The following is a 26,380-nucleotide window of genomic DNA, read 5'->3' as shown; positions in this document are numbered from 1 at the left end:
GTCGCACGTGCTCGAGGAATGGAAAATTACTGGCATGACGTTTTGATATCTTTACGATTCGCGGGTAAACTCCAGTCATATGGATGTAATTTCTGAATTTTGTAAAGCAACTTTATATATTGCAAATATGGTCATCAATTCATGCATAAATATACGAAAGCTAGTATTTAGGATGTTCATTTCAGATTCGTGAAATTCTTTTTTGTAATTATTGTGAAAATTATGGATTTAAATTTCGGAAAAAGCACTTGTCCATTCGGGCAACCACCTGAAAACTTTGGCTTGCCCGAAACAGGATCTACTTGTCCCGGACTTCGGGCAACCCAGTTACGACGAAGACTGTGATAGTTGAAAGCTGATATATGATGAATATGAGATTGTGTTGTTAATAAGCATGCTAATTTAATTTTGTATCATTTTGATAAAAAGACTTAAAATTATTGTTTATTTATTTGTTATAAGAAAATATAAAACACAAAAGTTATGACATTTACATAGATAGTAAGTGTTACAAGTATTATGTCATTATTTTATACACACATCCCTTAACAGACCACGGCTTCAAAAAAATGGATTGGCTCCAAAGTGGCTCTAAAATTTTGAAAGTGGCTGAACTGGTGGCTCCAACTTTTAAAATCCCAGCGGACGCCCTGCATAGCTTAACAAAATCTTTAACAGACCCTTATCATTACTGTCATAATGACTTTTCTACATGTTTACATCTCCTTATCAACATGAAACATTCTTTAATAAAATTTTACTTCTGGATGTCTTTAAAATGAACAAACCTGTTGAGATAGGCCACCCTTGGAGAGCTAAAATGTGTCTTTTTTTTTTACAGTCTGTTTTCATTCAAAGTTAAAATATACTGCAATGTTTAAAATGGACATGAATCTATTTGTCTTTAGATCCCAGAGGTTTATGTTCTCAGAAAGTCTTTACCACAGGTTTAACTATGAGTCTTTTTTCTTTGACAGCATAAACAGAAACAAAAAAGAAATGAATTGAGTCTCAAACACTCTTAACATCAACCTCGGAAAAGGTAAAACACCTCAAAACTAAACAACTGACATGAGGTTGTTCTATATAGCGTGGTTCAATTATATATTATTGAATTACCACTGACCTGGTTCAACCTTCATACCACAACCTGCACATCTGTAATTCTGTCTGACCAGTACAAATGTTCTCCTGCAAATAGGAAAGATATATAATTGTTGTTATTACATATACAATATAAAAGAGGTTAGGATTTCATACTTGTATGAGTACTTGTTCATACAGACATTTTATCATTTATTTCAGTTAGTGGCCTGGACGTCAAATTAAGAACACTGCAATTTTAAACAAATTATGATGTACAAATAAATTAAACAATTTGTCTTTAAATTCATGTACATTTACATGTAAGGTATATTTAAGTGTAGTAAAGTCACATTACTGATGTTTTCCAAAATAACATAGCAGAGGCTGTATTGTATTAAGAACACATAAACATATTGAAATCCCTACCTCTCTATCATAGCAAAACAGGACACAATATAATCACAACTCGAAATTTTAAGAATAAACTTTCAAATGTTAAACCAATCTCCTTTTCTATCACACAGTGAAACAGATCCCTTTTTCGAACATTACATTTTGTGTTCAAGAGATGGTCAATTAAGTTTCAATATAACATACACATACATACCAGAAATACTATTTCTTAAACACAAGCCCTTGCAGTATCTCTGTTTAACTACTGGCTAGAAAAACTCATAAAATGTAACTTACTTAGGTGCAGGGTGAACGTTGAAGATAATTTGAGGTCTGGGTGGTGCCCATTCCATATTGCCACGTATTCTTGTCTGTAATTAACAAAAACATAAAGACAGTCTCTACAGAGTCAGAACTGATTCACAATTTTGGAAGAAAAGGAGTAAGCTTGGATATTACAAAACCTTTGATTTAAGGTAGTTCTGCACGTTTGGATCGAAATTATTTCTACAATGTAGAATTTAATTAAACTCTGATTTTTCAAAACTTCAGAATATACATAGAAAATTAAACAAATAAAAAAGATAGGGACGTGTGCTTGATTTTTTGCTGCACTGATTTGAAAAATAGGGACCTCACGCAATATTTCATAATGGGAGTCTATGGGAAAATCATAATTTTCATAACATTTTCGCGCATAGAAAATTTTCTACAATGTAGATTTTGATGAAACTTCTCACAGTTGTAAGTAAAGGCATGGCCTATAATTTGATGAAGTAAAATGTATAGGTCCGTGTGCTAATTTTTGAGATCTTTGACCACGATTAAAGTAAACCAGACATTTCGCGCTAATTTTATGACATTATTTTGAATTATTTAACATGTGATATGTTTTAATATCATATTTTGACTTTAGAAATATGGCAACAGTGCCATTGTAATAAATTTACTCGCAGGTTGCGATTAATTTATAAAATGATTTTCATTTCCGTACGCCGAATCCAGTCTTTATTATACATTTTCCGGAAAAAATGACGTTACGCCATCACTTCCGGTTTATCAAACGTGCAGAACTACCTTAAGAAGTTATTTGTGAAAAGGGGGCACATTTAAGAAAATTATCAACTTATCTTTAATAATACATGTACATGTTAATGGTGACATCACGTTGATCTACTTGCAGTGAACACAAGTAGCGCTACTATAATATCTGATCTAGTATTTTTAATATATGACAAATTAGCATTGAAATAATAGATAGCAGAAGCATGTTTTTCATTAATCTACACACAAAAACAAGGATATACAAATGAAGAGTAATTACAAGAAGGCCTGCATCTTCTGCTATTGAGTATTTTATAACCTTACAACTTAGTTCAATAGGAAAAGTATAGATCTACAGATTACAGGGTCGTGAGTTTAATCCCCAGGTGAAGCATACGTTCTCTGTGACAATCTGATAAGACATTGTTCTGAAATCATTTGTTCCCTTCTCTGATTCAGTAGGAGAAGTTGGCAGTCACTTATTATCACTGTACAGTCATATGACACTTTTTTTGAGGACTAAGAAAACTGTCCCAGTATCTTAAGAGTTAATAAATCCGAATTTACTTTTGCCGGAAGAGGGGTGTGAGAAAGGTGAGTGAGATTAATCCTAAACTCCTGGTGCACAACTTCAAATGCTGAACAATAATCCTATAAAGTCTAATGACACTAGGCCAAACACTTTTTGAGATAAGTGCGACATAGATATTGAGATTCTTTATGCATATTTCTGAAAAAGGACAATAACTCTGTTTTTACTGAGTAAAAACCCAAATGACACTTCAGATGCATAACTTCATATACTAAATGACTGGATGACACTTCTATTAATTCTCACAACTTGTAATTTTTTTCAAACATTATAAAATTAGGATTTAGGAATATGACACGTTAGTCCAGTAGAAAAAGTGGAGCTGAACTTACCCTGGAAGACTTGAGTGGTGGTTTCAGCATGTTGGTGTTTTCAGCATCATCAGGTGATACAGGGTAGGAATTGGGGAGCGGCAACAACTGAAAATCAATATTAAAGTTTCTATAAATTTATCAGAACATCCTTCAGAAGCATAGAACACCACAAAATTATAGCAGACCAGGTTTATTCAAGACAATAAATTTAAAGATGTAACAACCTGAAAACCCTATAGCACCGACTTGAGCAGAGTGTAAGTTCTGAGATGAAAACTCTTTATATAATTCACTCTTCAAACAACTATTTTGCCAGGCTTTTAGATTTAACTGACTCAGTTTTTTTGAACTGGTATTTCCCAAAAATTGTTAAATAATGCATACCCTTTGTGGAGCCTCTTGCTCAGTGACAAGCCACTGTAGGTCAGAGGCTTTTGGTAGCTGTTTCTCTGTGAACTTTCTCAGAAGTGATATAGCTACTGACTCGGCTGAGAAATATGTGCTACTTTCTTGCATGGAGTTCTCACGCGCAACAGCTGCCTTCATATTCTTTTGGATGTCAGCATCTAGAAAAAAATGTCCTCAATGAATTAACATTATTAACTTTTGTGTCATATCTACATCATCACAATCAGCAACAACACATAAGATTTGATGAAAAATAACTAGACACTCATCCTAAACAGCATATTTTTTCTTTTAATTTCTATAATATGAGAAATGTTAAACTATATTGTTCTGTGTTTTCTGCTGTGTTTTCAGACTGAGACCTTTCTCTAGTACTCCTATCTTGACAAGGAATTATGTAGACAATGATAAGAATTCAGCTCTGAACCAGACTGAACCAGAGTCCACAAGTATACATGCAAATATAGTTATCTCCTAAACTGTTCACAGACAGATCACAAATAACATTTACAAGTAATTATTTTAATCTTATAGAAATAATAGCTATCTTTGCAAAAGATACGCAAATTGTTCATTACTTATTAATTCTAGGCCAATTGTGAGACAACTCCTACAAGTCATGTAATTCACTCTCAACATCTCATTCCTGGTGGTATCGATCATTACAAGGGTATAAGAAACGAGAAGCAATTTGACTTTTAATGCTGTTCACCAAGCAGGCAGCTGATGGTCCCACTTATCACGTATTCTGTTGAACATGGGAAGTGAGTGAACCCACAAACTCCCCATACTTAAAGCTGACAGTTCCACTACAGCGACAACAGTCCTTTATCAACATGTATCTCTTAGTCTAATAGCAGCAAACACCATCCATACCCAAGGTTTTTGTTACATACTAGAATAATATGGAGCAAACGGTAAGATATATCATGAGAAAAAGTAAGAGAAGTAATGAGCAAAAAGGAGGTAATTCTGGTATTATCAAGCTTACCGGAGTACAGTGAAGCCATTGATAGTGACAGTCCACTATTCTTCAGAGTAGTCATGTTGTTGTGGGTGTCTTCCACTAGAAAATAAAGAGAAATTTCAGGCCTGATCATCAATGTGTGTTCTTTAACACTTATCTTTTTTCATAAGAAGAATAATAAAGCTCACAAATCTACTGACAGTCTGAAAACCAGACGATGAATATTTCTTAATGTAAACCGTTTTTAATTTTGTTGAAGAGTTTGAAATCTTTTCAAGATTACTCTCTCCTTTGGCCACTTATTCCCCCACAAATAAGCGTAATTTTATCACATGAAACAAAACAGTAGTTTAATGACCTTTATCAAAAGTTTAGTTTAATAGCAGAGAAAAAGCTAACAAGAGGGTCTTAAAACTACACATCTCCATCATGCCTTCCTGCATTTCTTCTTTAAAACAAAAACCCGACTGATGGAACAAAACAAAGTTTAGCATTATCTGGTACTCAACACTTACTTGAAAGTTCTATTTGTTTGTCATCTACCCCACTGGATGTATCACTGTCTGTAATAGAAAACACAACAGAAACCATCATCAACTGAGAGGGAGTTGTTATTACCATTCACTGTATTCTCATATACTGGGTTTTTCACAGTTATGAATGGCTTGAAATCAAAATGAATTTGTTTCAAAATAATGTTTTCAGAGAAACTTGAAAGATTATTAATTTAATATTTCAATATTTAGATGTCAACACGTGTTACAAATGCCACACGCAACGATAGAATAATCATATAGTGTCCAAAATGGGGTAAAACTGAAGGAAAGAAATAACCTTTTAATGAAGTTGACAGAATGTTAGATAAGGGCCATTTGTGTGAAATAGAAATCGGACCAGTGGTTTTAAGAGGAGTTAGAAGATTTTACTATTTTTAGCTCTATTGGCCCCTATGTGCAACCAAGCGAAACCATTTGAACAACTTTGAAAGAGGACCACAAAAGGAACATCCAGGCGAAGTTTCATTAACTTCCATCCAATGGTTTCAGATGAGATGTTGTTTGAAGACAAGTCTATTCAAACCATGTGCACCCCGGTACAGGGCCATTTTTAACCCAAGGGGGATAATTTGAACAATCTTGGTAAAGGACTACTATTCGATCCTTCATACCAAATATCAATATCAAGCCCAAAGCCATGTGGTTTTCTACAAGAAGATTTTCAAGGTTTTCCCCTATATAAGTCTATATAAATCATGTGAACCCCAGGGTGGGGCCATATTTGACCCTAGGGGGATAATTTGAACAATCTTGGTAGAGGCCCACTAGATGATGCTACATACCAATATCAAAGCCCTAGGGCCTGTGGTTTTGGACAAGAAGATTTTCAAAGTTTTTCCCTATATAAGTCTATATAAACCATGTGACCCCCAGGGTGGGCCATATTTAAACCTAGGGGGATAATTTGAACAATCTTGGTAGAGGACCATTAGATGATGTTACATATCAAATATCAAAGCCCTAGGCCCTCTGGATTTGGACAAGAAGATTTTCAAAGATTTTCCCTACAGGTCTATATAATCATGTGACCCTCAGGGCAGGGCCATATTTGACCCTAGGGGGATAATTTAAATAATTTTGGTAGTGGACTACTAGATGATGCTACATACCAGATATCAAAGCCCTAGGATCAGTGGTTTTGGACAAGAAGATTTTTAAAGTTTTTCCTTTTGGTTGCCATGACAACAGAGTTCTGTATGGAATTCAATTCTTTGAACGATTTTTAAAGAAGACCATCCAAGGAACATCCCTGTGAAGTTTTATCAAATTGGCCTGATGGTTTAAGAAGCGATGTTATTTAAAGAAAAATGTTGACAGATGATGTACGACGCCAGACGCTCACAATAAAACCTGAGCTAACAAAGTAAAATAGCTCTACCTAGTCTTGAAATAGTCAAACTATAAAGGTATTAACAGAGCAAACACTTAAAACAAACTCATACATATGATGATCTGAACTGTGACAGATGCTTTTAATGACTTGAGGTTGGTGTGGCTGAACAAGCAAATGAAAGAAATCTATTCACACACTGAATGCCTATTTGCCTTGAACCTTGAGGTAGGTGTGACTCAGCTTGCAGGGTATTCTAGTTTTATGTGCCTTGAGGTAAGTGGGGGCTATGCATGCAAATGAACTTAAGTAATTCGCATACTGGTAAGTGCCTTGAGGTAGGTGTGGCTAAGTAAGCAAATGAACAGAAAAAAATACACACCTGAGTAACAGTTATCACTGATTGCAAGAATCTCTTTCTTTATTTATTTTTTTATTTTGTTGGGTTTAACGTTACACCCACACAATTATAGGTCATATGGCGACTTTTCAGCTTTGATGGTGGAGGAAGACCCCAGGTGCCCCTCCATGCATTATTTCGTCACGAGCGGTAACCTTGGTAGAACCACCAACCTTCCATAAGCCAGCTGGATGGCTTCCTCACATGAAAAATTCAAAACCCAGAGTGAGGCTCGAACCCATATCGATGAGGGGCAAGTGATTTGAAGTCAGCGACCTTAACCACTCGGCCAAGGAGGCTCCACAATCTCTTTCATGTACTGGCGTACCCAGTAATACTGAAACTGGTTCACTGTGATATTTGGTAGGTGTGATTTAACATGCAAATCAACAAACATAATTAACATACACACCTGAGCAATCAGTTGATTCACAATGATTTTTGGTGGGTGTGGCTAAACATGCAATTTATATACACACCTGAGTAATCACTTTCATGTGCTGAACTGAAAGGTGACTCAGACCTGCTGTGACTGGTGGTAGGTGTGGCTAAACATGCAAATGAACAAAGATAATTCACATAATATATACAACACTATCACGGCTAACATCAATTTATTTGGAAACAACTGGAAAAAGTGACAGAACATTAATTTAACAACTAAATAAGAGCACCGCCTTGCGGGTGCTGACGCTCATCTGATTTTTTTTGTATAATAGAAATATTGTCCTACCCATGATTTTCTAAGTCTAAAAAGGGCCATCACTCTTGCAAAAAGCAGGATAGAGTTATGGTTCTTGATGTACAGTGTCCACTTATGATGGTGAAAAACTGTTGCAAGTTTTAAAGCAATAGCTTTGATAGTTTATGAGAAAAGTTGACTTAAACATAATATTCAACCAAGAAAATGATTTTTCTAAGTCCAAAAGGGGCAATAATTATTGCAAAAAGCAAGATGGAGTTATGTTGCTTGCTGTACAGGGTCAGTTTATGATAGTGAACAAGAGTTGCAAGTTTTAAAGCAATAGCTTTGATAGTTTAAGAGAAAAAGTTGACCTAAACATAAAACTTAACCAAGAAATCTGATATTTTCTAAGTCCAAAAGGGGCCATAAGTCTTGCAAAAAGCAGGATGGAGTTATGTTTCTTGCTGTACAGGGTCAGCTTATGATGGTGAACAAGTGTTGCAAGTTTTAAAGGAATAGCTTTGATAGTTTAGGATAAAAGCTGACCTAAACATAAAACTTAACCAAGAAAACTGATTTTCTAAGTCCAAAAGGGGCAATAATTCTTGCAAAAAGCAAGATGGAGTTATGTTTCTTGATGTACAGGGTCTGCTTATGATGGTGAACAAGTATTCCAAGTTTCAAAGCAAAAGCTTTGATAGTTTAGGAGAAAAGTTGACCTAAACATAAAACTTAACCAAGAAATCTGATATTTTCTAAGTACAAAAGGGGCCATAAATCTTGCAAAAAGCAAGATGGAGTTATGTTTCTTGCTATACAGGGTCAGCTTATGATGGTGAACAAGTATTCCAAGTTTCAAAGCAATAGCTTTGATAGTTTAGGAGAAAAGCTGACCTAAACATAAAACTTAACCAGGCAACGCCGACGCCGACGCCGACAACCGCTCAAGTGATGACAATAACTCATCATTTTTTTTCAAAAAATCAGATGAGCTAAAAAGAGACCAAAAAAAGGAGTATCAACAAATGAATTATGTCATACATTAACTAAATCTTGGCTTTCTTAATCACATAAAACAAAATTTACTCCACAGTACACATGACAACATTTTCATAAACACTTTAATATCGACTGAGAAAGTAAATCATATAGAAAATCATAACCTCTATATAAAACTTGACATTAGCAACAAGAAGGGAAAGCAAGCTTTACAACATATAGACAACACTATTTGTTTAAATACATACTGTCTGTTCTCCCATCACTAAATGCTGGAAATCCACGTGCTCTCTGAAAATTGAAATATGTCAGAAATTTGTACTAGAAATTATTATAACTGATATGACACGTAGAAAAAGTGTTAAGTAACAGTTGCAAATATACAATGTATTTCTATGCTAAAAGTAAATAATAATGGTACAATTATTTGAAACAATCATGGTTCTTGAATGTGATGCATCATCTTGGTATGCTTGTTCTTTTGTTCCAAATTATTCTAAAATCCCTCCATGCAGAACTTTCAATACAGTATACTGAACGCTTTGTCCAAACACACAAAACATACACACGAAATACACATGCACAGTGGTAACACTTCATCTCTCACCCCATTTATTGATGGCAAGGATGTAAAAATGAATTCACCTCTTTCAATTTTTCCCTTTTCCGAATGCGTATTCGTTGCTGCAGTTGTTTTATTTCCTCATCACTCTCCTCATCGTCTGGTTCCTCCATCCGTCCGCCTGTGTGTGGACTGATTACATGGTTCCATTTCATTTGTTCTATAGCAGCAATCAGAGCCTCAGATATACTGAAGTGGGCATTCTCCTGAATACAGACATTCCGTATTAAAATAAATTGACAGGTTAATTTGTTTCAAGAAATGAATTCTGTTACTGCAGTCTTCAATTGGGTATTAACTGCACTGGCATGTTATATAGTGTGTAACAGCAAACGTATATTTAATACTCAACTGAAAATCACTCATAGGAACTGAAATATGTTAACTATACATAGAATCGTTGAAGGAAACACATTTGGACAATAATACATAAGGTTATCACACTCTAATCAAAACAGTTTAAAGTTTCTATCCAAGACTTACATCCATCAACATTGTAGGTAAACAAGAGGACCATGATGGCCCTAGACTGCTCACATGAGTATCACAACTTGTTTGAACAGTTTATGTAGAGGGTCCCACAAATCTTACACTGTTGTTTGTGAGGGTTAAGTTTAGGGTGAAGTGGGGGAGCAAATAAATTGTGGGGGTTGTGTTTGGGGAGTGGGGTGGTTTCGGGTAATGTGGATGGGACCTTGAAGGAATTGGGTAGAGGCTCACAAAGTGTTACATAAATCAACATAGAGAAAACTAGCCCCACCATATTAATAAAACACAATGAACTGAAGGGACATAGTAGAAGGTCAATTAAGGAACATCACTTCGAAATTGTTTTAGAATCAGGCTAATGGTTGGAGGGGAGAAGAAGTTCAAACTTTCCCATAAAGCTATAAAAGGAAAACAAGTGAGTGAGTTGGGTTTTACGGCGAATCGACACAAAATGGTCATATATCGCCAAAAAGGAAAACAAATCCCGACACCCAGAGACCATGCTTTTTATGAAACAGAACAATTAAAAGGAATCTGACAGAGGGTCACCCAAGGAGCATTACTGTGAAGTTATTTTAGAAATCATGCCAGCGATTTCAGAGTAGATGATATTAAAGTTTTCCTAACAGCCATCTAGGGAAAAGTAGTCTGACGCCCTGTGTTTTTAATGAAATAGAATAATTGAAGAAATTTGCAGATGGTCACAAAAGTAAAATTTCTGTGAAGATATATTGTAACTGGACCAGCAGTTCCCCACAAGAAGATTTTTTAAGTTTTTCATTTCTGTTGCAATAAAAGAATTCTGCACGGATGAGCCAGATTTGAAAGAAAATGAAAGGGGGTCATTCAAGGAACATAGCTGTGAAGTTTGGTTGAAATCAGCTTGTTGGTTAAAGAAATGTTCTTCTTTAAAGAAATTAAGGACGACAGACAATTGCACAATAGACATCCGACGACCCTAAAAGCTCACGAGCACTTTGTGCTCAGGTAAGCTAAAAATTCATGCAAACAGACCAATTTAGGCAATATTATGTCAGATCTTGAAAGGAACTGAAAATAATTTTGCTAAAAATAAAGAGAAACATGCAATGAATTACCACTCACCTTTTCGAGATTGGCACATGTGTGAAAGTCATGAGAGGACAGATAATGTAACAAGGACTGACCCTGCTGGGGCTGTGGAAAATATCCACCATTCCCTCCATCTACACAGTCTAAAATATTATATGATACAATTTAACTCTACTAATGAAGCAAGTAAAATCAATTCAATATCAAGCTAGTCATACATGTAATGAAAAGACATTTTTACAAGATGCATTTTGTAAAATAAGGTTTTCTTAGTGGAAAGCTGACTTTACTTGTATCATCCCCTACAAAGATTAACATATTGATACAAAATATCGTATAGTAACATATAATGTCAAATCCTACGAAACACATGAAACCAACAGATACCATCAACATTTCTTTTCCAATTTAATCAATTAGAAAATTTTAAGAAAAGAGACTGTTTGTGACAGTATCAGGAAGCAACTTAAGTGGTATTTCTAAATAAACCAAAAAATAAATATTTATAAATATTTTTACAACATGGAGTAGTATAACCTACCTGCATTTGAGGTGGAAGCACTTTTGACTGAAGTGTTACTTGAATTTTTTGTTCCACCTTCTATACTTCCCTCTATCACAGATGTTTTAATGCCACTTATATCAGATCTCGACCTTTTGTGTGTATGTTTCATTTTCCTCTCAGTCAATTTTCTAGATTTTGTGTCCTTCTCCACACTTTCAGAATCAGAAAATATCACTCTAGATCCTTTTAAACTTTTATTTTCTGACCCTTCAGAGGTCAAGGTCATTGAAGTAGTTAAGGTCATTGTAGAGGTCGTAGATTTATTCGCTGGAAATACATCATCCTCATCTTCATGTATAATTTTGTCCATCATTTCTGAAGCCCTCCTCTCTGACAACCTTTTACTCACAACTGTTTCAGAAGAACTTCTGTTTAATGGTTTCCTTGTTTCAAGTTTTGATTTGCTAGTCAGATTCTCTTGACTTGCACTGGGTGATCTTGACAGTTCTAGAAGATCAAGGTTCAACAGCGGGTCACTATTGATACTGTTGTACAGACTGAAAGAGTTTTGTGTTGTGGCAGGAGGAGACAACTCTGCTGGGGAGTCTGACCCAGATTTTCTCAACACATTACGTAAAGAAGCTGTTGCTGTCAATCTTCCATCTTCAGGACTTGTGCTTGAACCTGAAATAGTATCAATATATTTCAATATATCTTAAAGTGAGCAACAAATGAAAGTCACAAAAATATGTAGCAGAAATAGTAGGGTTTAGAGTTTCAACAAAAATAATAAACATGCAATTAAAACCTTAAAAAGATGGTCATGATGGTCCTAGATCACTCACCTGAGTTTCATAGCTGGCTTGCACAATGCTGGTTATGGGCCAATTAAAGATCATAATTATGAGAGAAATCATTTTAAATTTGGGCTGGCAGTTTCACAGGAGGTTTTCGATGTTTTCTGTATAGTCCTATACAGAAAACTAGCCCCACTAAATGGTTTCAAACAAATCAAAATAACTGAAGGAATTTAGAAGAGGGTTTATAAAGGGACATACCTGTAAAATCATTTTTGATATCAGGGAGAAGTTTCCGCAGGGAAGATTTCTAAAGACCCCATACAGCTATACAGAGAAAACTAGCCCCAATTTCTGATGGCAATACTTTCAAAAAATCAACATGGCTCAAAGGGATTTCCAAAAGGTTAGCCCCAGAAACACTGCTGTGAATTTATTTTGAAATTGGGATTTTCAAATTTATCTGTATTACCATAATTATAGTGAATACAAGCTAGCCATGATTTTTAACTGAAGGAATTTGGTAGAGGGTCACCTATCTCAAATTGCTCATCGTTTTCAAGACCTTATCACAGCAACACTTGCTAATTTGCATGTATTGTTCTATATTCCAGACTTTGATAGTTTATTATTTCTACATTGATTGCTAGATTATCTCACTTAATGGGCCTGTCAGCAGTGACAGAAGAGCCAAATGAGTGTTCTCTACTCAATTTATATTAATTACAAAATTTAAATATGAGGAAATTCAATGCTAGTCTCAATTTTGAATTTTTCATATTAAAGCTTGATTAAAATATGGATACAAAAAATACTAAATTATAACCATCAATAAATGCATGTATTCAACTACCCACTGTTTATATTTGCTCGTGAATCACTGAAAGTGAGATATTTTTAGCTGACAGACAGCCTAGAGTAGCGTTGTTATTTGGTAGTCTCCTCCTCCACAAACTTCTACCAGGGTAGCAAAAGTCGGGGCTTTAATATGAATTGAAGGAATTTGGTTTTGAATCATCCTAGGAATGCAACAGCTGTGGAATTGAAATGACATCCAAGACACAAAACAAGAGGGCCATGATGGCCCTATATCGCTCACCTGTTATCATTGCACTTAAGGACAAGAAGGTCAAACAACAAAAAGAAGGAATTTAACCAAAAAGAAAACAAATTCTTACAAGGAACAGATATCGTGGGCTGAGCGCGAAACTATTGTATCTTGTTCTTTATTCATATACAGTTACAATAGTTTCCCGCTCAGCCCTCGATATGTCAAAATACACCTAAAAGTTGGAGGTACCATCCATGTTGTACCACAGAAAAGTGGTCTTGGTATCTCCATTAGTTATGGAGATATACCCATTTTAATTTGAAATAAATGGAGGTAATTTGACATAAAATCAGTCCATAGTTATCTACCCTGACTGTCTCAGTCCAACTAATGACAATAATGAAATTTCAAGTTAGTCCTATAAGTACTTTCTGATATAAATCCATTTTAATTACAATCAGGGCAGGTAATCAAATATAAAATAACTCTGGAACCTACAACTGGATCTGACAGATTCATCATGGAATCCAAGATTTATTGTTGTTGAAGATATTTTGGAAGTTTGTATCAAATCAAACCATAAATGAAGTCTCTATATGGCTGCAAAAGCCAAAATAGCAAATTTTGGACTTTTAAGGGGCCATAACTCTGGAACCCATGCTGGAATCTGGCCAGTTCAAACAAGGAACCAAGATCTTGTGGTGATACAAGTTTTGTGTAAGTCTGGTTAAAATCAAATCATAAATGAAGCTGCTATTGTGCAAACAAGGTCAAAACAGCTAATTTTGGCCCTTTTCAGGGGCCATAACTCTGGAACCCATTAAGGGATCTGGCCAGTTCAAACACAGAACCGAGATCTTATTGTGCAGACAAGGTCAAAATAGCTAATTCTGGCCCTATCAGGGGCCATAACTCTGGAACCCATAATGGAATCTGGCCAGTTCAATAAAGGAACCAAGATCTTATGGTGATACAAGTTGTGTGCAAGTTTGGTTAAAATCAAATCATAAATGAAGCTGCTATTGTGCAGACAAGGTCAAAATAGCTAATTTTGGCCCTTTCAGGGGCCATATCTCTGGAACCCATTAAGGGATCTGGCCGGTTCAAGAAAGGAACCGAGATCTTATGGTGACACAAGTTTTATGCAAGTTTGGTTAAAATCAAATCATAAATGAAGCTGCTATTGTGCAGACAAGGTCAAAATAGCTAATTTTGGCCCTTTCAGGGGCCATAACTCTGGAACCCCTAATGGGATCTGGCCAGTTCAAGAAAGGAACCAAGATCTTATGGTGATACAAGTTGTGTGCAAGTGTGGTTAAAATAAAATCATAAATGAAACCACTATCATGCAGACATGAAATTGTGGACGGACGACGGACGAAGGGCGATCTCCCTGTCACTATGTGACAGGTGAGCTAAAAAGGATCATCAAAGGAACATTTCAGAAAGGTTTGGTGGAAACTGGCTTTGTGGTTTAAGCGAAAATATTCTTCAAAGAAATTATAGATGATGGAAAGATGGCTGACGGATGCAAGACAATGGTCATTCAATGTTCCTAAAAATATAATTATACTGGTTGTTGGACTTAGTAAAGCCAGACATATTTACATTGTCCCAAGAAACAAAGTTACATGATCTTTGAACAAAAAACAAAACAAAACAAGAGGGTCATTGACCCTAAAGCGCTCACCTGTGTACAAGGCTTCAAGTGTGTTTGTATAAGTACAAAGTTAGGTTTCTTCTATGTTAGCCTATATTATATACAGGTCACACACACTTTTGAACCTAGGGCACTAATTTGAACAATTAAAGTAAACATTACAAATCTGATATCACACACCAAATAGCTATTATTGATTCAGGGAAGAAAAGTGACCACGCCCCCCTGGCAGCCATGTTTTTTGACAAATCGGAATAATCTGAACAATCTTGGTAGAGAGTCACACAAGAACAATTTGTGTAAAATTATTTTAAAATTGGGCTAGCAGTTTCAAACAAGATTTTTTAAGTTTCTACTATATACATATAAGGAAAAGTGACCACGCCCTCTGGCGGCCATGTCTTTTGACGAATTGGTATAATTTGAACAATCTTGGTCGAGGGTCACACAAGGACCATTTGTGTAAAATTATTTTAAAATCGGGCCAGCAGTTTCATACAGATTTTTAAATTTTCCTATATACATATAGGGAGAAGTGACCATGCCCTCTGGCGACCATGTTTTTTGACAAATCAAAATAATTTGAACAATCTTGGTTGAGGGTCACACAAGGACTATTTGTGTAAAATTATTCTAAAATCGGGCCAGCAGTTTCACACAAGATTTTTAAAATTTCCACTATATACATATAGGGAAAAGTGACCACGCCCTCTAGCTGCCATGTTTTTTGACAAATTGGTATAATTTGAACAAACTGGTAGAGGGTGACATAAGGACCATTTGTGTGAAATTATTTAAAAATCAGACCATTGGTTTAGGAGGAGATGTCGTTTGAAGTTTTTTTTCTATTTTTAGCTCTGGCAGCCCCTATGTGCAACCAAGCAGAACCATTTGAACAATTTTGGTAGAGGATCACCCAAGGAACATCATGGCCAAGTTTCATCAAAATCCATTCATCCATTTGTTTTGGAGGAGATGTCGTTTAAACACAAATGTTGACAACAGACGGACGACTTGACGGACGCACTGACGCACAATGGACACAGTGTGATCACAATACCTCATCATGAGCACTTTGTGCTCAGATGAGCTTAAAAACAACAAGAAATTAAAATTGTAAAAGGTCACGAACTTCAAGAGCAATAAATGTTTACTTTAATGATCTTCAAATTTGTTTTTAGCAAGCAAGAAATATAATTAATGTATTCATTTTATGTGACATGCAAAATCAAAATTCCAGCGGCAATAATGGGTGGTTACAACAACATAAAATTGAAACCAAAAGCACATGTTGCAGCATTGTATTTTTACTGTATGTCTAACATGAAAGACTACCTGTATTAGTAAAGCTTGTTACAACAGGTTACAGTTTGACTAATAATAAACATTCCATACTGAGTAGATCCTGTACATCAAACAGAACAAAAAAGCTTTAATTAAAAAGTTAGTATTGCTAACTGATGTCATGCTAGTATAAAAGCCAACCTCCTTACCAATATTACATGGCATAGCATGCTCATCTGACGTGCAAAGCTCGCTTTCCTTACTTTGTGGGGAAGAGAAAGGCGGAGCTAAAGCCATGATGTCACTGTTCATAGACTTGTGACCCTTGTGTCTCGAAGGACGTGCTGTAATTAACGTGTTCATTGGTAATGATGCACTTCTTATAAAACTTGGTGCAGCCTTCGACAGGCTTGGATTCAAGTATAGCTGAAATGTACAAATTGATATTTTAATTAATTCAATTTCATTTGTGTAAATTCTTTAAGTCTGCAGCTACTGTTCAGTTAAACTATAAAGACTACCCTTTTTATAGACAAAATGTTATTACCTGAAAGATGAGTGTGAGGTTTTAACATAGTATTTGCAATGGTTGGTTAAGTTAAAAAAGGGGCATAACTCAGGAAATACTGGAGGCAGAGTTATGCACCAAGCAAGTATGGCATGTTTCAATTCAATATCTGAACAGACTTAAGTAATGAAGAAGATAAAGACTTTAACAAATTTCTAATTTATTCTGTGAAATATTGCAGGTAGAGTTACATATCTTGTCACACTAACATACACTGGCATTGTTAATAAGTACAGAAAGTTTCAATTGATGAAGATACTGCACTTCATAGAAAAAAACTTAACCAATGCCAACACCTGAGTGAGTACAATGTCCCTCATTCTCTGAATAGTACAGCTAAAGATGTATTAAGATCACTGTGTTTTCAGTTTTATGGGTTTTATGTCAAACAGGTGACTGTACATTAATATTCATCTCTGTATTTTTGTACTCTGTCATACATACTGGTATATATAAATATATACTTACTAATTTAGCATCAATGTCTGCTAACAAGGACACTCTATTCTCCTCCACTGCTTGAAGACATATACACATTGCCTTGAAGTATTTTGGATTGAACAAAAAAGCATCCTCTACAATATAAATCACAAATAAATCTTACTTTTCAAGGATAATCAGAGATGCGTCTTTATGACCCAGAGTCACTCAATTGTCTCTCACTGTCTGGACATTGTATTAAAGAGAGTTAATGACCACCAAATTTTAAGTGTTGTCTAGACAGCTTTAAAGATAAAAAGAATGCAGAATCATAACAGTCTTATAACAGGTTCCAAGGTCCTTATGTATATTTCTGACTAATTCAAGGGACATAAATCTGGTTGTATTAAATGAAAATCTCAAACACTACTCTAGGACAACTTCACATGTTGAATAACAGTCCTACAAAGTTTCTTGATGCCAAGTCAAATACTTTCGTACATGTGTATGGCAAAAACTTTGTCCGATAGATGGACAAAGGGCACAAAAAACTGAAAAATGGTGTAGCTTATACTTGATACTCAAAATACAAGCCCTTTGTGTTAATTCTTCAGTAAAACATTTCAAACTGAAATTATTGTGGATATTGTTCCATACTGACTCTGCCTTCACTATAATTATCCTCAACCTTAAAAGTATAACCAGTGCCCCAGATTTGGGTGTAATCCCATCCACAATAATGCTTGCTTTACATAGGATACTGTTTTATCAAATTCTGTACATACCAAAGTAGTGTCTGTGGAGATGCTGCTCATGGGTGACCAGAACCTTCAGCTGGCTCCCCAGTTTGTGCTCCCTAAGACTCTCTCGCACCCAAACTTGACCTTTACTAACCCCTTTCTGGTGTTGACCCTTCCTGATCTTCTCTATGAAAGGGGTCATTACTGGATTAAGCCATTTCAACCCTTTGACAAATGGCCAGAAGTCCATAACACTGCCTGAGTCACTCTGCAAAAACAAAGTTATCTTGTTGCAATATACTATGCACAGAAATTTACTACATGTAATTATTAATACTTACAGGAAAAACAATTTCAGTAAGTGTGAATCGGGCATCTTATTGACAAAGACTGAACAGAAGACCTTGACAGACAAATATAACAAATCTAACTTTTCACTGAAATATGCTCATTTAGCTACCAAAACAGTTTGTTCAGAAACATTTTTCGCAAGAAGCATAAATTGACAAGTTGATAAATAATGTGGAAGAAATTCCAATAAAATATATATATGTGTACTACACTCTCTGTAAACACAAATTTTACTCAAATTTGAACACTACAACTTCTACTCACTACAACAAACTTGAGTCTATGGTTCAGTATTCTCTCCACATCCTTGCACAACCTGCCCAGCCCACCATACGTGCTCCACACATTGCTGCTATTTGTTGCTAGGAGGCCTTCTACAGTCGTCTTCAGTCCTACAAGTAACTGGTGCTTCAACCGAACACTGAAAACAGTAACCACTTTCTGTTATATCATTTCTATCTTCTTCATGACAAAAAAGTTCTGTAAAACTTACAGAAAATTGTTTTTGTTGTTTTTCAAGTAGCTGCAGCGGCGGTTATAGGTTTTCAAGTTTCTTTTAAATTTATCATCAAAAGTTTTTTCTTATATTATTCAATTTCCACACAACTTAATTGCAGTTTATTAACATACAATTATCATCTAGGTGCATGAGATGCAGTGTAGCACATGTTTGTATTAAAGCCTTAAACAGCAAAAATGTAAAGAAGGAACCTTTTGAGCACCAAAAGTTTTAGCCATTTATAATATTCAATTCCGTTTAAGATAAACAAAGATATTATCTATTTGACATCTGATAATATATCCAACAACACACTACTCTGATTGTATTCACATTTTTAAAAACAGGGAAACAGTGACCGAACCACAGATCTATGAGAAAAATGAGGGTCTGACCATAAATTTAGAGATCAACGCCTGCTGGGTAAATCATTTTTTGTTTCATCATTATTTAAATCAACTATATATGTCAGGAATTCTTTAAATGATTTAAAGATGAAGCTGATACAACAACAACTGACAACCGAGTTCAAGATGTTCACTAGTCTTTGACTGAACAAGTTTTTCCCTTGTCTTCCCCGAAGTGTTTGCTGTCTACAGTTAATGTAGTGTATTATGTCTTAGTGATAAAACCTGTATAACATTGGACTTGTGGATAGTTTCTACTTAGGCACCATTTTGTTGTTGTTACCATTTGTGACTTCACAGTGACGAGCTGACATAATGTGACTGATCAATAAGAATAACCATATTTATCAAACAAAAATCCTTTTTGATTTCAATTTAACTTATAATCTGATGAAAGTATTTTACAGATAAATTTTTAAAAGAAAATGCAACAAAACTGCTTTTATTCTTAGAGGAGGGATCAAATGAAGTCACACTTATTGCACTGACATCATTATGTTAAGTGTAACGTGACATGGGCAAAATGTGTAAACAGTCATTAAAACCATTCAATCTGACTAAAGTACATCTCCTATCACGCTACGCATAGGATCTGAAAACGACCTATTCATTGCCTCGTTCTGACGGCCCTTTCACTAGCCAATCAGAGCCTAGCTTACAACATCTTGCAAATCTACCTCTAGCATTGACTTTTGATATTTACAATTCTTATGTCGTAATGTATCAGATAGCCGGTTAGCTCAGTCGGTAGGCCACTTGCTTTGTAAGCGAGGGGTCCCAGGTTCGAGTCCTGGAATAACTGCATATTTTTCTTACTCTTTGACAATCGAACAAGTCGCCTGATTGGATAACATAAAAATAGCAATAATGGAAATCCAAAATATACAGAAGACGAATGTGAATGGGTCGTTCTCAGATCTTCGTTTAGAAGATCAAGTACTTTAGTCAGATTGTAAAACCATTGTAAAGACATGAAATAAAAACATGTCTGATCAAAATTTCTTTAACTCGCGAACACATGATTTCACATCTTGCATGTAATTATCTTGCTGCTACAATGACACAACTAAAAAAAAAAAAATAAACATTTAATTAATTTTGATATTCCTTAAAATTTCTATCTAAATGGAAGTGGCTATTCCTACGGTCCCGTAAGAATAGCCTCACAGGCTATTCCTACAGCTCTCCCGTAAGAATAGTGAAATAGCCCGCAGGTGGCTATTCCTACGGCCCTAAATACAGCTTTGTATGTCCATCTTGAATTGCATTGTACTGAATTAATTCCAATGGTATATTTTCGAACAAACTGTTTACTTTTCAGTATCACACCGAGAGAACAGGAAGTGATTTCGAATATAGGAAAAGGCTAATTTATGTCTATGTGTAATATTGTTGTCATCGAATGATATATATGTATAGATATATGCAACAAATCAATGAATTCAATGAATGTAATGATAATATAGGGATTTTTCTAGAGCGGAATAGCAGGGCGCAGCGCCCTGCCCATTTTTAGCGCCGCCCTTCTGCCCGAAATCGCCACCCTTTTGCCTCTCTTCAGCCCCCCTTTGCCCTTTTAGCACCGCCCCTTTGGCCATTAATTAAGTATTTCTAAACAAACTGCCCATCAATCATCTGTCAAAATACCATACCAGATAATTGTCAATCGATACAAAGTTATGACACGCACCGACTATACACAGGTGCTGTGTATTTGCCCGAGGCATGTGTGCAGTATCGGTATGCAGACGACGACCGACTGAATTGTAACAAACAACAATTAGATAGGTCAGCAATTAAAGCAAACTGCAAAACAGATTAAAGAAGGAAGAAAACATCTTAAAGTCTGCTGCTTATTAAATGCTGATTAATGGCCAGTAATTATTAGCGTGGCACCTCGTGTCAATTTTGTTGTTCACAGTTTGATCTCGGTTGAAGATAACAGTCGATCTTTAATTAGTATCACTGCTTATCAGAATATCTATGATTTTGTTATATTTATTTCATCAAAATACTATTAAATTTCTATAATATTAATTAATAAACCACTCGATCTTTTACAGAACGTAACGGCAATCTCAGAATTTAGCGTAGACAGTCAGCGCGTAGAGTAGTTTCCCTTTACCAAAATGGCGAAAATCGTAAACAAAGTTATTTTGTTAAATTTGTAGTTGGAAAATTGTCTACACCTTTGTATAATATGCACCCACGATTCGGGGTGGGGGGTGGGGTCCGGGTTAAAAAAAATGTGCATTTATACACGAGTATCAACGGAACGTTTTTTGAACAGTAATATAATGAATGTATTAATAATGACAGATTTGCACCAGAATTATTAAATTATTCAATAGTATCTTTATGGTATATTTCTAATCAAGAAAACTTTCCAAACAAAAATAATGTATGCAAACATAAAACAAATTGCATGTATTTATAAATGATAAGCATGTTATATAGACAAACAGGTATTAATGTTTTTCCTGACATTCAGATTCATTTCAAATCTTTCTGTTGTACCTTTCAATGTAGACATTACAACAAAAACCATGGAAATCTACCTTATGATTTTCGTAGACAAAGGTACGCAACGCGCAAAATGCACCCTGCCCCTTTTCAGCAGCACCCTGCCCTTTTTAGAGATCTAGAAAAATCCCTGTAATAGTGTGAGTAATAAATATGTCATTATTCTAAGTTTACATCATGTTTTGAATATCATGTTACACGTTGTATGTTCCCTTCTCTGTGAAAAGACCTCCCCGAGGTATGGCCTGGATGTAGTTTAATACAGCTATTCAACTGCATAGAGTTGAAAGCTGTTATCTAACTATAATAAAATGTGCTTTCTGTAACTAATACACTCTATGTGATGACAACAAAATTGCCCATTTGACATATAAATTAGCCTTTTCCTATATTCGAACTTACTTCCTCTAAATGTGATACTGAAAAGTAAACATTTTGTTCGAAAATATATCAGTTGAATTAATTCAGTACAATGCAATACAAGATGGACATACAAAACTGTCTTTAGAGCCGTAGGAATAGCCACCTGAGGGCTATTTCACTATTCTTATGGGAGTATGGGAGAGCCGTAGGAATAGCCTGTGAGCCTATTCTTACGAGACCGTTGCCACTTCCTATCTAAAAATAGATTGCAAAATCCGTACTTTTCCGCCATTCTCCGTATACAGCCGTTGATTCTCAAGTACGAGTGTGTATAGTCCAAAATATTAGACGTGTACATGCTCATTTTACCTTCAACATTCATTATTTTATTATTTTACATTTTATTTTCAATCTGCATTGTAACGTCTAAAAGGGCCCTAATCAGTAGAATGTAGCATTTTCTCACACGAAAAATATACGATATACGCAGGATTAGACAGTCCAGCCTACCGTTATTTATCATATTCTAGTAATATATCGTTTAAATTTACCTTTAAAAGCCCTCATATCCAATATATGTCAATTGTGTACAGTTTTCAATACACATTCCGCCATTTTTCAAGCATATTCAGCAGGTTATAATATATTTAGAATCGACTTAGACGAAAACAATTTTCCACGTGAACTATTTGCCAATTGATCCAGAGGGAAAATATTTCGTCTAAAATTGATTCTCAAAATAAACTGTGTTTACACAACATTCGGAATAGACCGGCAATGTTGCACACCATAATACTGATACAGGGCAATACATACAGTGGAAAGAAACAACTCGATATTTATATATGAAAAGTAACTTTTATTTTATAATTATTCACATACATGTGCAGTTGAAAAAAGGATTATTTTCGGTGTAAGTATTGTTCTTTCACTTCGGATTGGGTTATGTTGTTCATAATTTGAAGATTAGAGGCGACATGAAGTTTGTTCGCTTCTCACTAGGCCTACATGTTATACATGGCGATCCGATAAGACCTGACATAACCGATAGATGTCAAAATGTTAAAATATGTTATGTCAGGTCTTATTGATAAGACTAGAGTGTGTACAGTATGGCAATAAGGAACAACCGGCTAAGATGGCCATGTCCCTAAGAAATTATTCGCAAGGCTGTCATGTCCCTAAGAAATTATTCGCACGCCTGCCTTGTAAATAGTCACCTTAATATTGTTAGAATTACTGGGGTGTTGTGGCCTAAATAACGAAAGACTGGGTAATCCCGCCCCATCGAATTGGCAGTACACTGTTTGGTTTATTACACTGAAGACACATTTCTTCATCTTATAACACTTAGAATCACACTATCATTGTATCAATCATGTACGTAAATCTAAAAAATCATCAGAAGTCAAAATTCAAAACATTTGGACTCAGGAGGATTCCTGATGTAGCCAAAGGATAAACAGAAATGGCGTTTTAATTTTTTACAACACAAATAATTTTCTTCACAAAGAAGGAGGTATTTTTATGTACAAGTGTTGTATCGACAAGAAATATTCATTTTTTAACCTTTGGACATCCTCCTCTTCGTCTTTGTCAGCCATTTTGATTTTGACCGCTTATATCATAATGACAATTTATATTCATACGAAGGCATGTCAATTGTGATTCGAAAAATAAAAATATCACTTAAAGAAAAAATCACAGTTGCAATTTCAATTCTATAGCGCACTGGAATAAAATCTATATAATTTCTAACTTTCCATGTTTAAGCAAGTTTGCCCGAGATAAAAACAGTTTTGCCGTAACATATCTGCACAAACCGAATAACTATGGCACGAGATAGCTTGGTAGCTATCACGATAATTTGTAAACTTTCCAGGAAATGTTATCATTTTTCTGAAAACATTTCAGTAATAAACAGTATTTCCTAGATATTTTTATTCATTTCCTGAAAATATTTTAACGCAAAATTTTGCGTTAATGCTTGTAACTGCCATGCACGAGATGCTTGGTAACTATCATGGTAATATTTAAACATTCCAGCATTTCCATCCAGCAAAGTTGTGCATTTTTCTGAAAATATTATTGCAATAAATTATTTTTTCTCGATATGCCCTTTATTTCCAGGAAACATTAGGCTATTGCGATAAACTTTTCAGAAAAAGTTGAAATATGAAGATAATTTCTAAAAGTATCGCGAAACCGGGTAATATATCTAATAAATGGCAGTTGCGGGCACTTACACTAAAAGTATCCAGAAAATAATGTAAATTGTCGCAATAATATTTCCAGGAAACCTTCCACTATTGAGATAGTCTTTTCAGAAAACTTCGCTTTATCAAGATAATTTTTTAAAGTATCGCGATAGCTACCTAGCTATCTCGTGGCAGAAATATGCCACCACAGACCTATCACCATACAGATCTTCTCGAGCGTTTGCGTTTTTTCATCTTCAGTAGGGGCGGAAAGGATTTTAAAATATCATTTTTCAGTTTTCCGTACATTGTTTTAATTTAACTCAGATATAGATGAGAATGTAATAAAGCTTTAAATGGGTATATTAACCTTTTCCAAGTGTTTCGCTGAATAGAATAGAACCAGAGCGAGGGAGGAGGGGGGGGGGGGGGGGGGGGTCAACGCATATAGGTCACATCATGAATGCAAAGACTACATTAATAATACTGTAACAGAGGCATCTTGTAGAGCAAACAAATCGCTCACTGTGACAATACTTATCATATTTTGAAACACTATGCAGGAGATAAAACAAGCCCAGGTAAATATCTGTTACTGGATACATATAGTTTGTCGCACAAAAGCTTTAAAATTGTAGCTCGTGTTGTCTGTTGATTACATGCGACATTAAATTAAGCTTACCTTTACCTATAGACAATGTCTATGACAGATCTCGACCGGGTTCGGTTATGAGCTTAATCAGACTAGAGACTGAGCTGCGCCGCGAGAAAATCTACCATATCAAATTATGTTAAGACCCCGGCCCTTTCATTTTTGCACTAATCTGAATCACTACACAGAATGACACGTGTATTTGTCATTATTGATTTGATATTCATATTTGAGTGTCTTTTAGAGCATTGACACTCAGGTGAGCGATATAGGGCCACTAGGACCCTCATGTTCTTATTGGGATCGAATTTGGATCAAATAAATGTGTGTGTTGGAGAATTAGAGCTTTAATGAAATACTTTGCTTTGGTTTAGATATCTCGTTAAAAAGTCCCTAGAATGCCTGCTAAGAGCAATCTACGGCGTAATTGTTACTAACTTGTTAAGTGGTATATTCAGTGTTCCTAGTGATTAAACGAAAGTCTAAATCTATGAATAGAAAACAGAATGACCTCCATTTAGATGAACACGGTGCCAACTTATCTCACGGCAAAAAGTGATTGCTGAGGAAGCCTTAGGATTTCCTTGTCTACGTTAAAGAAGTGTTGGAGAAAAACCACGGTGGTGGATCGCGTGTGCTGTACAACAGACTGAAAGAAGACAGGAAATAATATATTAAATTTGTTCTGTATTATTTCAGACAAGATCTGAAATCCGAGATTCGTAAACAATGTCTCACTCAAGACAGTAAATGAGAACGCATTAGAAAAAAATGTGACATATAGATATTGTCAATTTGACATGGCTAAGTGTCTAACATGAGGGGGCTATATACAATTATGTTATACTACAAATTGTAGGTGTTTTCTAAAGATTTATCATTCCTAGACCGCTGGAACGAAAATCGTCAGAAAATGTTGCACAAGCTGTTGAAGGTGTTCTTAGAAACCATGGAGCTCCAAATAAGATACAATGTGACAAAAGATTCGAATTTAAAGGCAAGTTTATGAAGACCATATTGGGAAATACAATATACAGACGATACACAGAAAACCGTATCATCTACAGTCTCATGGTGAATTGAAAATTGGGCTTCAACTGGGTGACCTGTGTAGAAGAAATTGCCCACGTTATTTATATATACGAGTGTGAAAGAGTAAATGATTTTGTAAGAGACAACATCACAAATTTACAGCACCGAGCAATTACGTGATTGGTGAGAAAGTATTAGTCTGATAGCCATTCTCCAAACCAAAAATACCAACAAAGTCCTAAAGTAGGGTGTCATGATAAGACTTTGACGGCAATAAGGACGGCACTTATGGAGACAACCTGACACTTATTGCTTTGATATGGGAATATAACTTGCAGTGAATGCTTGTGTCCTAACAGGGTATTATTCGCTA

At 35.3% G+C, this 26,380-nt stretch overlaps 1 protein-coding gene across 3 annotated transcripts in view; it reads right to left on the bottom strand.

Annotated features, from left to right (window-relative positions):
* LOC123553965 (run domain Beclin-1-interacting and cysteine-rich domain-containing protein-like) overlaps positions 1 to 26,380 on the bottom strand; it is a 53,580-nt gene that overhangs the window by 19,920 nt on the left and 7,280 nt on the right. Inside the window, exons 1-16 of one of the 3 annotated variants that reach the window (XM_045343751.2) lie at positions 23,695 to 23,842; positions 18,598 to 18,754; positions 18,028 to 18,250; positions 17,291 to 17,397; positions 16,464 to 16,680; positions 11,499 to 12,146; positions 10,991 to 11,100; positions 9,421 to 9,603; positions 9,024 to 9,066; positions 7,571 to 7,639; positions 5,320 to 5,367; positions 4,829 to 4,903; positions 3,814 to 3,995; positions 3,448 to 3,534; positions 1,777 to 1,850; positions 1,127 to 1,191 (exon numbers count right to left, since the gene is read on the bottom strand). In XM_045343751.2, the coding sequence (XP_045199686.2) occupies positions 1,127 to 1,191; positions 1,777 to 1,850; positions 3,448 to 3,534; positions 3,814 to 3,995; positions 4,829 to 4,903; positions 5,320 to 5,367; positions 7,571 to 7,639; positions 9,024 to 9,066; positions 9,421 to 9,603; positions 10,991 to 11,100; positions 11,499 to 12,146; positions 16,464 to 16,680; positions 17,291 to 17,397; positions 18,028 to 18,250; positions 18,598 to 18,754; positions 23,695 to 23,729 (2,323 nt within the window). In that variant the 5' untranslated portion in view covers positions 23,730 to 23,842. Of the gene's footprint in view, positions 1 to 1,126; positions 1,192 to 1,776; positions 1,851 to 3,447; positions 3,535 to 3,813; positions 3,996 to 4,828; positions 4,904 to 5,319; positions 5,368 to 7,570; positions 7,640 to 9,023; positions 9,067 to 9,420; positions 9,604 to 10,990; positions 11,101 to 11,498; positions 12,147 to 16,463; positions 16,681 to 17,290; positions 17,398 to 18,027; positions 18,251 to 18,597; positions 18,755 to 23,694; positions 23,843 to 26,380 lie in introns of those variants that run through there. The other 2 variants (XM_053548620.1, XM_053548619.1) reach the window with 2 other exon arrangements.

The sequence above is a fragment of the Mercenaria mercenaria genome, chromosome 7, assembly GCF_021730395.1.
Source record: "Mercenaria mercenaria strain notata chromosome 7, MADL_Memer_1, whole genome shotgun sequence".
In the NCBI taxonomy this organism is placed as follows: Eukaryota; Metazoa; Mollusca; class Bivalvia; order Venerida; family Veneridae; genus Mercenaria; species Mercenaria mercenaria.
Note: the sequence above shows the minus strand (reverse complement) of the source record. Positions and strands in the feature narration are given on the sequence as shown.